The sequence below is a fragment of the Phocoena phocoena genome, chromosome 9 (genome assembly GCF_963924675.1).
Source record: "Phocoena phocoena chromosome 9, mPhoPho1.1, whole genome shotgun sequence".
Classification (NCBI taxonomy): domain Eukaryota; kingdom Metazoa; phylum Chordata; class Mammalia; order Artiodactyla; family Phocoenidae; genus Phocoena; species Phocoena phocoena.
Window position 1 is genome coordinate 83,602,704 of NC_089227.1, and position 13,289 is coordinate 83,615,992.

At 35.7% G+C, this 13,289-nt stretch overlaps 1 protein-coding gene across 2 annotated transcripts in view; it reads right to left on the minus strand.

The window, feature by feature from the left end:
* Positions 1-13,289, minus strand: part of UBE2H (ubiquitin conjugating enzyme E2 H) — a 95,472-nt gene that overhangs the window by 34,220 nt on the left and 47,963 nt on the right. For both annotated transcript variants that reach the window (XM_065884021.1, XM_065884022.1), the window contains exons 2-3: positions 4,804-4,880; positions 4,145-4,219 (exon numbers count right to left, since the gene is read on the minus strand). In XM_065884021.1, the coding sequence (XP_065740093.1) occupies positions 4,145-4,219; positions 4,804-4,880 (152 nt within the window). The remainder of the gene's footprint in view (positions 1-4,144; positions 4,220-4,803; positions 4,881-13,289) is intronic.

Below are 13,289 nucleotides of genomic sequence, written 5' to 3' on the forward strand. Positions count from 1 at the left end.
TTAGGTTGGCTACATCATAATAACTTTGCCAACAATGTTTAACCTGCCAATTTGATAAGTCATATATTCTCTTATTTTTTTAATCTGCATTCTTTGGATTAGACACAAAACCATTTGTATCCTATGCTTATCGATTATTTTTAATTTTTATAAAAAATTGCTCCATGTGACCTCTGTATATATGAGATCACTCATTTTTATTTCCCCACACAGCAACTGCAAGTCTTATCTTTGACGGATAAAAGCTCTTCCTTAGTAGATGAGCACACGTGTAACGACTGAAAACTGTGAATCTGGAGAAGTATGGAATATGGCAGTCTCTGTAGAAACTCCTCTGCATATAACATAATCTTCATGGGCCGGGCATTACTTCGGTTTTGAAAGAGTATTTGTAAAGTCCTTACGTTCACCTTCACATCTCTGAAGCTTTGTAAAGACTATTCTCAATATGTGAAATACAATTCTTGTAAAAGCCTATCTCCTCCATATACTCTTTCTTCCTCAACTGAGCTGCTAATTCACACTTCTCCTAAAAAGCAAGGAAATGCTGTCACTAAAGCAAATGCAGTATTTTATATGTGTTGACTTTTTCCTCCCAACTAGTGAAAGCCTTACACAGCCTTCCTAACTATTGGGTAGAATGCCATATATCATGTATTCTGAGTATTTAATACATTGGTCAATATCAAACATGCAGAGTTCATTTAATTCCATTATCTCATTTTCTAGAAGAGGAAACAACAGTTCTGATAAGTATCATTCTCACAGTCAAGGAGAATCAGGGCCAGAACCATTCTTTCCCACTCTTTCCTGAACCAGTCCACTGACCAATCACATTCGCCTAACTACACAGTGACACACCCAGCAGCACTGCTAGCATTCTAGGAATGTTTCTGAATGAAAAAGATAAAAGTCTGTACTTTCAAATAAATCAGAACTTAAAGATTCAAATATAATTTACATCAAAGCAGTCTCTCTGGAAAACGATGCAAATATTTCTATGACATTACAATTGATTAAAGGAGTTTTATAAGTTCCTTTTGAAAGAGCCCATAGGGCCAGTTTAAAAGAAAATCATAATCCTTAAACTTAAGTCACTTTCACAACCATATATCATTTTAGATTTCAACTGATGTTACTTTGTTTTTCAATTCATCTTATTCTCTAGAATTAAATGACCTTTAGCCATTTCAAAAATTTATATCCAGCTTCAAAGCATCAAGATTTGCCATCACTCATGATATTCAAAGAGAATGTAAAATTCCAAAAGATGAGCTTAAGATGTTTGGAACAATGATGGCATTGTAAGAGTAACCTCATAACTTCCCCAGGAGTCTGTTTATATTCCTTCTCTTTCCACAGAGGAGTTGAGGGAGTTTATTGCTATTTGGGGGTAAAAACTTAAAGACGTAAACTGTTTCTGAAAGGACTTTTGTGTAGTTATACCTCATGCAATCATGTAACTACTGAAAACTCTCTAAAACTGTATTTGGAGTATATACCAAAGATGAGTCTGTCAAATTACATTGCATATACACTTATATATGCATAGAAAAATGTTTTAAAGTACATTTTTATGCACTTTATTCAAATAATGATATCTATTGAGGGATAGGATTATAAGACATTTTAATTTTTCTTTACTTTTGCTCACCTGGACCTTCTTACATTCCTACTATGGATATGGAGCATTTATACAATTTAAAAAATACATAGTAATATTAAACAAAAAAGTATATACATATACATTTTAAAATTCCAAGAGCTAAACATTAAAATACTTAATCTAAATTTGCACATCTCAAAATTTGGCTCAGAAAGAAGGGTATGCCTGCCTAGATACTATAGAGGCAGGGTTTAAAAAGAGCAGTGAAGTTGGATTTATCTTATCTCCTTACCCTTCTGTATAATTCTGCAACTATCTATACAATTCAAAAAGGAATCTTTGCCTATTCTACATGAGCCACTACCTCTCAAATGTTTAACGCACATTCTAACAGTAATTACATTGTTGACCTGAAAATGGGTCACCCCACACAACTGATTAAAACTCTCTTATGCAATCTTCCTTTGGAGGAAACAAGGACAGCTTGTACAAATATTTCAACTAGATCTACTTCCCTAAGAGAATATGGTACACATTTGTAGGTATTACCAAGTTCTAAAAGCACACAGAAAGGCAAAGGAAAAATTATAAAGAAGTTAAATTTGCCTAGTCATTTGTCCTAACCAATTTCATGTTACATCATTAATTTAAGAAAGTACAGAGGTTTCTGTTGTGTCATTAGTTAATAAACAATGTCTGAAGTTTAGATATTTACACTTTGAAAGTTATGATGAAATAATTATATTACCTGGAAATATATGTTAAGACAAGACTTGAGAAAAAAACTACATTTCTACAGGATATGTAATTGCATTTCTATAGGTTCATTGTTAGTTTCAACAAGCTATACTGTTTCCTTTCTGACTAGGAATCTAGGGTAACAAAACTAGATTTACCAAGCCAATTTTTAGTCTTTAAGTAAATAGGTATGTATGAAATATATTTGAATGAATTTACATGGTTTGGACATTCTGTTTGTAAAGGTTTAAAGATCATACCACTCAACTACATAAAAGTTTAAATGCCTATATAGAAAGAAACACCCTAAAGTTAAAAGACAAATGGGGGATAGGGAACCAATGTGACACAAAAGCCCTCCCGAACTGAGTGAAACCTACATTCCACCACACTGGAATGGAACTGAGAAAGGGCTGGTGTCCCAAGTATGCTAAGGTATTAAGTCAGATACATTCAGGGATTGTCTCAAAGATTCAGCACCTCACAGCACTCTTCCTATATCACCAGCTGATAACTCTAAAACTTGGAGGCCCTTATAGTAATTCAATTATCCATAAAGTATCTTCTCAATTACTGAGTTTAAAAACTCAACTTTAAGGCCCTTAAGAGGAAATCACCAGTTTATTCTTAAAATGAGCACTAAGAATCCCAGCCTAAGAAGAGATTATAGATGCTCTGTAGTGTTTTTATAGCATGAAATTCTAAAACATATAAAGTAGCTAGATGTCAGGGGGCTAGGCCATTGCTTCTGACTGGGAATTAGCCTGTGACTATTCTAATGTTCCTGCATTATTTATCTGAGACAGAAATGTGGGGGCCTAGAATCAAAACATATAGCTCAGAATGTCTTTGGTCCACCTCTTTAAAAAAACCCTTTTGGGGTGGTGGGGCAGTCTAAAATTCCAAGAGTTCTGGCATTAGCTCTGAAGACAAGCCCACAGCAGTAGCAAGATATCTGAAACTAACAATTCTGAACATGCGGTTCAGTGTGACAGAGAATGCTCTAATCTATTCCAATTTTATTTTCTTCTTCCTTCTTAAAATTGGTCAATATTTTATAACATTTTAAAATCATCTACAGAATGAAATTTTTAAAAGTGGGCTTAAGTTAGCTAAGTTACTACCATTCTACAGTCTCAAAATATTTAAAGGTTATCAATCTTCAATCAAATATACCTCTATAGCATCTGATGCTAAAATACCTAAACTGTCACTAAATGCCTTAATAGGGGTAATAGGTTAATACCAACAATTAGGGCAGAAGATGAAGGTGAGGAAAAAAATACCCTTTATACAACCCCACTGAGGTTTCTTCTCTACTTTCTTTAGCTGTTTAGAGGGCTAAAAAGATTAGGAATGTAGAGAATGGAAAAGGGTACCCAGAGTTGGAGTGAACAAAAGTAAAGTAGGATATACACAGGATTTTTAAATGGCAGAATTAGAATAGGCACTGTAAAATATTAATTCCAACAATCTGGCATTTAAAATGAGATTTAAGATGTTTATTATTTTACTGCTAATAGCCTGAATGGACAGTGGGTCTTAAAATTGTTTAATCTGACCCTAACAGACAGAAAAATCTAGAGCTATAGTCATTACAAGCATGCAAAGGGTATATTTAAACATCTTCTATCACACTATGGAAGTACCCCCCCCAAATTACTAATTAACCTAAGCCAAAAAAGGAAAAAATTCAGTTAAGTTAATATTTCTGGAATTAATGATCTCCCATAAAACGTAGGATTTTTTTTTTTTTCCACGTCAAAACTCTCTAAGGAGAGAAACTGGGTAGTTACATACCTATAGATGGAGATTTGAAAGGGTATTTATCAGGAAGATCCACTCTAACTTTCCATACTCCACCTTCATATGGTGCTGAAATAAAAGCAAAAAAGTTAAACTTAGGATTGTGCCTCCAAATCAGAAGATAAATCTGAATGTAAGTTAAACATTAAATCCTAACCTGTTTTGAGAACCTTGCAAATTAATTCCTTCAAGAGTCAGGGAACTCTTATAACTAACTAACTACTATAACTAGTAGGTACTCTATGTTCAATTATAATACTCTTCTTTAAAAAATCTAGAGTTAGCAAAGGTTCATTTTCTCCCCCAAATTTACTTGATTCTTTAAAGTATCAAACACTGTTCAGTTATTTGGTAAGTAATAGCCTACTGTCTCAATCTATACCATGCTCACCCCACCCCCAAAAAACAACAAAAAACATTTCCACAAAACCCAGAATTCACAATTCATGTTTAATACTGTCACACAGAGGTAAAAGAGAAAAGCATATAAAGTAATTATGATAAGAGCAAGATTTCCTCACTGCTTCTAGAATTAAATTAAATTTACTTTTCAAAAACTACACATATCACCATCTCCCTTGATATTCTCACTGTCTATTAAGGAATAGAGTAAAAGATTGTAATAAAAAACACATACCAACACATATACTTACTTCCTTGTGGTCCATAAAACTTCACTACAAATTCATTGAGTCCTCCTAGGATCGTAACCTCATGCTTACTCTCGATGCTAAGGTGGAAGGTAAAGGAAATTACACAGGCTTTATATTACCCAGAAGAACTAAAGATGGCTTCCTCAAGATACGCCATTTTAAGTGTTACCAACATTTTATAATGAAAGCAATGAAATATAAAACATGAATAATAATTCTTGTAATTTAAAAGGCAATATACGCTCTTGTGAAAAGAATATGAATGAGCTTTAGATTCAGAGAAGCTGGGGTTCAAATCCTAGAACTGCCATATACTGAATTTGAGCCTAGACAAAATAATGTAAACTCACTCCCTGAGCCTTTTGTTCTCCTTTGCAAATCAGGAAAACACCACTTTACAGACCTCTGTGAAGATTAAATGGGTTAAGTATGTAAAATGTGTAAGACCACATTGTATATATAAGTAAATGAAAAATAGGCACTTAATTTTAGTTTTTCTCCCCTCTGTACTGTCCCCACCCCATCCTATCCCCAATGACCCTTTAACATAGATCCAGCATTCCCTTTAGTCAAATTCAAGCACTCAGCAAAACACAGATTCTCCTGAACTGGAAATGCTGTGCTCCTAAAATTACACATTTACTAAAGAAGTCCCCATAATTTTCTCCCTGGCTTAGAGAATAATCAAAATAACTACTGATATAACCTTGCTATAAGTAGCATTGTCAAATGCAAAAGACAAGCAAAAAAAAAAAAATTTTTTTTTAAAATCTTATCTGTAGTATTTATTTTCACCTACTCTTTTCCTCCCTCTTTTCCATCCCCTTGAGACTGGCCTCTAGGTTCTTATGTGCTCGGGGTTGGAATCACAGAGCGCTAACACTTCTGTGTTCCCTTCCTCAAAAATTTACTTGTCCCGAGACCCACCCCTTTAAGGTACTAAGATTCGATTATAGAAACCAAACCAACCCACATCAGCAGAAGAGAGGGCTACTGGCTTAATATCTGTTTTGTCTCTGCTTTGTGGTCTAACCCAATAATGACTCTACTGAGAAAAATTTTAGATGGTGGGGGCTTTCGGGAGCTCCCAAATCCCACTGTAACCTTAAAAAAAACCACCACCAACAACCAGATATGACAGACTGGTCTCATCTTTCTCAACCACCAGTGCAAATTACATTTTAATTATGTGTACTATTATACAAAAGAAAAAAAGCCAAAGAAATTTTAAGTGATCTTTTTTTTTTTTTAAGTGATCTCTTAAATAGAGAAAAATGTTAGTTTTAAAGGCTTGAAATTAAGTATTTGGCATTTGGCTCTCCAATCCTTTGTCCTGTAGGCCACAGAACAGAGGCCAGGTGTATTTTTGGCAAAGTCCTTGCTCAAGAGCAATGAACAGTATCCACTAGAGATATTAAATAATAAGATAATTCAGCCTATTTGATCTCATTCTTTTTGAAAACTATCTTAATAACATGAACACTGAAAGGATTCAAATAGTATCCACATTGGAAAATTGCCTTCATTTCTCATGGTCAAATAAAACATGCATGCATGCTTTGGTGTACTAAATTCTTCCTGGCACCTCCTTACAAAATATTCCAAAGCTAATGCTAATGTAATAAATTAAAGTACATGTTTAAATTGTTTTAAAACAAAAACAACCAAAAAAGCTCCCTTGTGTTAGTAAAAGTCAAATCTAGTTACAATAAACAAAGTTAATTACAAATAACTAAGTTCTCAAAAAAACAAACAAAAAAAACCTTGGGGATAAAAGGCTTTCTTAAGAATGACACCAAAGCCAGAAACCACAGAGGGAAAAATCAGCAGATGCAAGCACACACACATATTTAAAACTTCTATATTATAAAAAATAAAGTTAGGACAAAGGACAAACTAAAAAGAAAAGACCAGGAGAGCCAAGTTGAGAAAACTGAAATTAAGCCATAAAAAGTCCAACTCATTAGTTTAAAAATGAGATATTTCCCACTATTAATTGATAAAGATGAAAGAGCTACATAAAACCCAGTGTTCAGTGGAGTATAAATTGGTATTCCTGAAGACAAATTTAGCACTATACTCTACTACTTAAAATGAATTTACTCTTTTACTCAAATTTCACTTCTTTCAAGTTATTTTAAAAAAAAACAAAAGACAGACACTGCTGGTGGGAGTGTGATACGGTTTCAACCACTTTGGAAAACTGTTGGCATGGTAAAGCTGCACACATGCATGTCCCACACTCATCAGCACTATTCCCAGTAGACAGGAATAACTATGTTCACCAAAACACATTTAAGAATGTTCGTATAGCACTACTTGTAATATCCAAAAATTAGGTTACAACCCAAAAGTTCATCAACAGTAAAAAGGATAAATTATGGTACAGTCACCCAACAGAATATTACACAGCAATAAAAAATTAACTGTACATGTAAATGGATGAGTGTCAGAGATACTACAGTAAGTGAAAGAAAGCAGATACCAAAGACCACATACAATATGATTCCATCTACACACATTTCAAACAGGCTAAATGAATCAAGGCGTTAGAAATCAGGATAGTGGTCACCCTCTAGTGGGGCCTGGTCATTGGAAAGGGGTTTGAGAGGGACTTCTAGAGTGCCAATTACACTTTTATTTACAGTTCCATTTATCAATGAGCTACAAAAATGATTTGTGCACTTTTTGTACATGTTACTATTTAATAAAAGAAGTTTACTAAATATAAGACTATCTGATACATGTACAGATATTTTTTATTTAAATTTTTAAAATGAAAATAATTTAAGTATTTATCAATAGGAAAAAGAATTATAAGCCATTTATGCAACAGGCTGCTACTAGTGTCTATTATTGTTTACTAGCGTCTTCTCCCCACCCAGAGCTCCTCTAATGTATGTTTCTGCTTAACTTGGGGTATCCAGAAGTAGTCAAAATGAATACACTGTAGTACCACATATAAAGATATCTCAGATATTAAACTAAATAAATTTGCAAGGATAATAATGAAGTAAGGTAGAGGATTAAATGAGTTTAACAAAAGAAGTCAAACTAATTTTACAATATAAGAATCTGTAAAAGCAGCATTCCCTATCAATCAGACCTAACTTGCTATGAATGACACTAATCTACAGCAATTACTCTTAATTAATCATTTAAAATTATAAGTTATCCACATGAATGTCCCCTCTAGAAAACTGAAGATATCTTTTCTATCTTTTATGTAGATGCAGTTAAGTCTGGGTTTCTTCCATTTTGTGATGTTTGGGATTTAGTCCATGCTGTTACCTACTTTTCAAAGAAGATTCTCCTTTCGAAAAGGTCATGTGAAAATGAGATTAGAAATTAATGCTCCAAACCTCCTCTTTCCCATGATCCCTGGTATAACCCACATTCCAGATACACTGTGTCTGTCTTAAATTACACATTATACTGTAAATTAAAGTGTTATTATAGTCCATTTCACATGAAAAGCTAAAAGTAAACTGAATGAAACCTTTAAAAACTTCTACCAAGTTGGTAAAATGAAGAAGCTGTACTAAATTTATGCTGCCTTGGAGTGGTACAGACACTAAATCAGATGGAAAAAAAAGAATTTAAGTTTAGTTGAAAGAAAAACACTGCATTAAAAATAAGCCATTCCATCATCATGAATGAATGACTTACCCACAAAAAATATAAAATTACTTGACTACTGTTACCATGTATATTTATGGTAGAGGCCATGAGTTTCTTTCTGCTCCCTGCTGCAAAGTCAAGGGCAAGGAAGGCAAATGAGAAGGCAGGTTACAATGACAGGTTACAATGATCTATTTCTGAGATGTGCTGGTCAGGCTAGTAGCCTGGTGGGAACTCACTAGAAGGTTCCTTCATTACTTTCTCACTTTCAAAGCTTGAAAATATAAAATATCCTTCAGATACCGTTCTGGTAAAAATATGTTAAATAAACCCATAAAAATCACATTTTACTCACCTCTAAGTTATTTGTAAAATACTGCTTTTTACTTACTTAGCATTTCACTATTAAGGAATGTCAGCATTTTCAGTAGAATAATGATTAACATTCCCAGGAACCCAAGTTCATTTCACTTTTAAAATGCCAGCCACCCACCAACTTATTTTCCCTGAATGGCATTATGATTACACAACGTAATATTTAAAGTTAATGCCAAGCCGTCAAGAGATAACTGACATTCTTGGCAAAACGTGTCTGTCGGGATTTTAGAAATGATTTTTATATACTTCTGGGATTTTCCAGAAAGGGAGCCAAGGGCTAAGCCTGTTAACAGGTCAAGGATTCAGACAGCATCGTTTCCTAAATTTGCTGATAGTGAGTTTGTAAGATAAAGGAAGGTGGCCTCCCTGAGCTGTGCCCATGGCAGTAAGGGACTAGGATAAAGAACGGTTGCTTCTGTGCAGAAGGTAAAAGCAATTTGCGTGGGCTTTCTATCCACATGTTCAGACCAGTCCGCTTAAACTCTCCTTGAGATTAATCACATCACGAAAGTTGAAGAAACTGGGCAACCTTCACTACCTAGTTTTGATAAAAATATGGTATGTCTACTAATCCACTAATGAACAAAATATCACAAAAATAATACTGTGAGGGTTATGTTTATAAAGAATCCTTCTCCTTTAGAGATATAAATTGAAACATTTACTAATTAAAATGTATGTCCAGGATTTACTTCAAAATAATCCAGTGTGGGAAGAGTTAGGAGAGAGAGGTACAGAAGATAGGACAGTGGCCATGAGTCAACAATTACTGAATCTGAGTGATGGGTACATGGGGTTTTCATTATATTTTTCTCTCTAGTTTGAATTTTTTCATAATAAAAGTTCTGAAAAATTAATGTAGTCAGTTATCAGAACTTTAGCATTTAACAAGCATGACAATTTAGAAGAACTTAGCTACTGCAGCTCTCTTAAGAGCTTATGAGGAAAAAAAAAAAAAAAAAGCTTATGAGGGACCTTCTCTGGTGGCACAGTGGTTAAGAATCCACCTGCCAATGTAGGGCACGCAGGTTTCAGCCCTGGTCCGGGAAGATCCCACATGCGGCATGCAACTAAGCCCATGCACCACAACTACCGAGCCTGTGCTCTAGAGCCGGCGAGCCACAACTACTGAAGCCCGCGCGCCAATAGGATTGTCTATTTTGTTCACTGCCATTTCCTATTGCCTAGAAGAATACCTGGCACACAGTCGGCACCCAATCAATATGTATAAAATGAACATATGAATGAAGCTGTAAGGCAGGCATAGACTGAAGCTGCCAGTCTGAGATCTAAGGATAGATTTAGGCTTGTCAGAGAGATGAGGTGATACTATTAAGGGCAAAGTGGAACAAAGATGCTAAGTTCAGTTCTGAACATGCTAAATCTGAAGTATAAATGGACGAACCAAGAGGCAATAGACTGTAAGCAGCTTGGGAAACTTGCGATTTAAAAGGAGTCACCTTGTAAACTGCTTAACTCGGAGTTTGTTTCTTAATCTCTAAAAAAAGGGGGGCTTTACTTTGGGGAGGGGTTACTACCTCACAAACAGAATTGTTGAAGATGAAATGAACTATCTACAAAGGTATCTACCTGGCTCAGCGTCAGACAGAACCAGGAGTTCAATTTTTTTAACATAAAATAAATATACAAACTGACTAATTTCCACGTGACTAAAATTTACTTAAGCAACACTTTTTTTTTTTACAATATCTAAAAAAATTAAGTTTCCTTCTATATCCTTAAGCCTTTCTTTTCTTTTCTTTTCTTTTGTGGTACACGGGCCTCTCACTGCTGTGGCCTCTCCCGTTGCGGAGCACAGGCTCCGGAAGCGCAGGCTCAGCGGCCATGGCTCATGGGCCCAGCCACTCCGCGGCATGTGGGATCTTCCTGGACCGGGGCACGAACCCACGTCCCCTGCATCGGCAGGCGGACTCTCAACCACTGCGCCACGAGGGAAGCCCCTTAAGCCTTTGTTGATGTTAAGTCATCATTATGAATAATAGTTGCTATACAGTACTACAAAATACAATGATGCCCTTAGGAACCGTAAGGGATATACTTATTTCCTGAAGTAGAAATTTCCCATACTGTTAGGCTGAAGGGATTGGCAGGTTCTTTTCCTAGTTTCTCTTCCTTCTTTAGCTGCGTTTGAGAGCCGTCACTGGGCTACCATTCCTTCAAATGTATCTATGGTAGGATGCAAAAATCAGATAACCAAAGTTCATGGAATTTTTTTTTTTAAAAGGGTAAATAATTCTAAGCAAGACATTCTCCAGTAAATAAAATACATAATTTTTAGCTGTATGTTTTCAGGTTTACAACTAAACTAAACAACTTGAGAGTGAGGAAGTTATCACTTATTTAAAAATAGCCTCTTCAAAATAAATATGTATTGTCCAGAAGTAAGTAAAGCAAACAATTTGACAACTTACTATGATATACTGAACACTTAAGACTCACTAAGGGGTAAAAAGTAGCATGCACGTATTTCTTAAATTTTACAAAGATAGTGCAAGAATCAAGTTAAACAGCAAGCATGTTCATTACCACCCAGCAGACTGTAAATCATACTAGACTTTGGAGTTTGGGGGCTTTTTTTTTTTTCTCTTCTCAAGTTTATGCTTTCATTTAAAGCTTCCATGTCAGAAACCAAAGTAAACACTGACAAGATCTAAGTAAATGTTAAATGGGAAAATCATTATAACTTAGCTCTTCCCTAGATGCATTAATCTGCTACCAGATTCCCAAATAATAAAGTAAAAAACTCAAAAGAAAAATTAAGAGTCATAAGTTATGGAAAATAATTTTTTCAAATAGGTTTTAGAAAAAAGAAGTGTATCAGAGAGATACATAAGAAATCTAAGCCCCATTCGACCCCAACAAAATGTTTTATACAGCAGATTTACAAAGTCAGATAGTCAGAAATGACCCAGTTGCAGAAGAAGTGAGAGAGAGAGAGAAAAGCAAAGGGAAATATGGAAAAACAATGAGGCCATCTTGAGACCAAGAAAATACAGTCAAAACAGAAATAAGATTTACATTTTCTAAAAAGTTCAAATTCCTATTAAACACCTCAAAATATTTAGAAGGCTATTGATAAAATAGAAACATACAAACTTTTCTTTTTTTTTGATCTTTATTTCAAGTTGGACAACTGCAGCCCAGGACCTCCTTTTTTCATTTTAGTTATTTATTTTTGGCTGCATTGGGTCTTTTTTGCTGCATGTGGGCTTTCTCTAGTTGCGGCAAGAGGAGGCTACTCTTTGTTGCGGTGCGCGGGCTTCTTACTGCAGTGGCTTCTCTTGTTGTGGAGCACGGGCTCTAGAGCACAGGCTCAGTAGCTGTGGTGCACGGGCTTAGTTGCTCCGCAGCATGTGGGATCTTCCTGGACCAGGGCTCGAACCCGTGTTCCCTGCATCGGCAGGCAATTCCTAACCACTGCACCACCAGGGATGTCCCTAATATACTCTGATGCTTTGCTATTTTATGGCAACAAAGCATTGCTTATTTTTAACTAAAAATGTACAAATCCATGTACATAAATTAACAGTGTATTACTTAAACAGTATTATTACTCTTAAATAACTCATAAAAGGTTAATGAAAAGCTTATTTTTCAGAATTCGGTTTGTTACAGCTTGATTCACAGTACGTTAAAAATAAATCACCTTCCCCCAAAACTGCTTATTTTCTTTTTTTTTTTTTTTTTTTTTTTCCGGTATGCGGGCCTCTCACTGTTGTGGCCTCTCCCGTTGCGGAGCACAGGCTCCGGACCGCAGGCTCAGCGGCCACGGCTCACGGGCCCAGCTGCTCCGCGGCATGTGGGATCTTCCCGGACTGGGGCACGAACCCGTGTCCCCTGCATCGGCAGGCGGACTCTCAACCACTGCGCCACCAGGGAAGCCCTAAAACTGCTTATTTTCTTAAGTGTGATAATGTCATTATATTTATTTAAGAAAACGTTCACATTTTTAAGAGGGGCCTACTGATATATGTAGGTGTTAAATGACAAAAATGTCTGGGATTTGCCCTAAAATATTTCATAAAGAAGATAAACAGATGTGAGAGAAAATACTGATAACTGCAAAATTTTAATTTGGATAATGGGGATTCATTAATTTTTTTTTTTTTTTTTTTGCGGTACATTGGCGTCTCACTGTTGTGTCCTCTCCCGTTGCGGAGCACAGGCTCCGGACACGCAGGCTCAACGGCCATGGCTCACGAGCCTAGCTGCTCCGCGGCATGTGGGATCTTCCCGGACCGGGGCACGAACCCGTGTCCCCTGCATTGGCAGGTGGACTCTCAACCACTGCGCCACCAGGGAAGCCCTAAAGTAATCTTTAATCTTGTGTACACTTGAAAATTTTAATGACATTATTTCTTTTTATTTAATTTCCAATACTTATCATTTCTTTTTTTTAAAATCAGAAGACTGTATATATTTAACTACACTCTACTTATGTGGATAGGGGACACTCACTGCTAAAG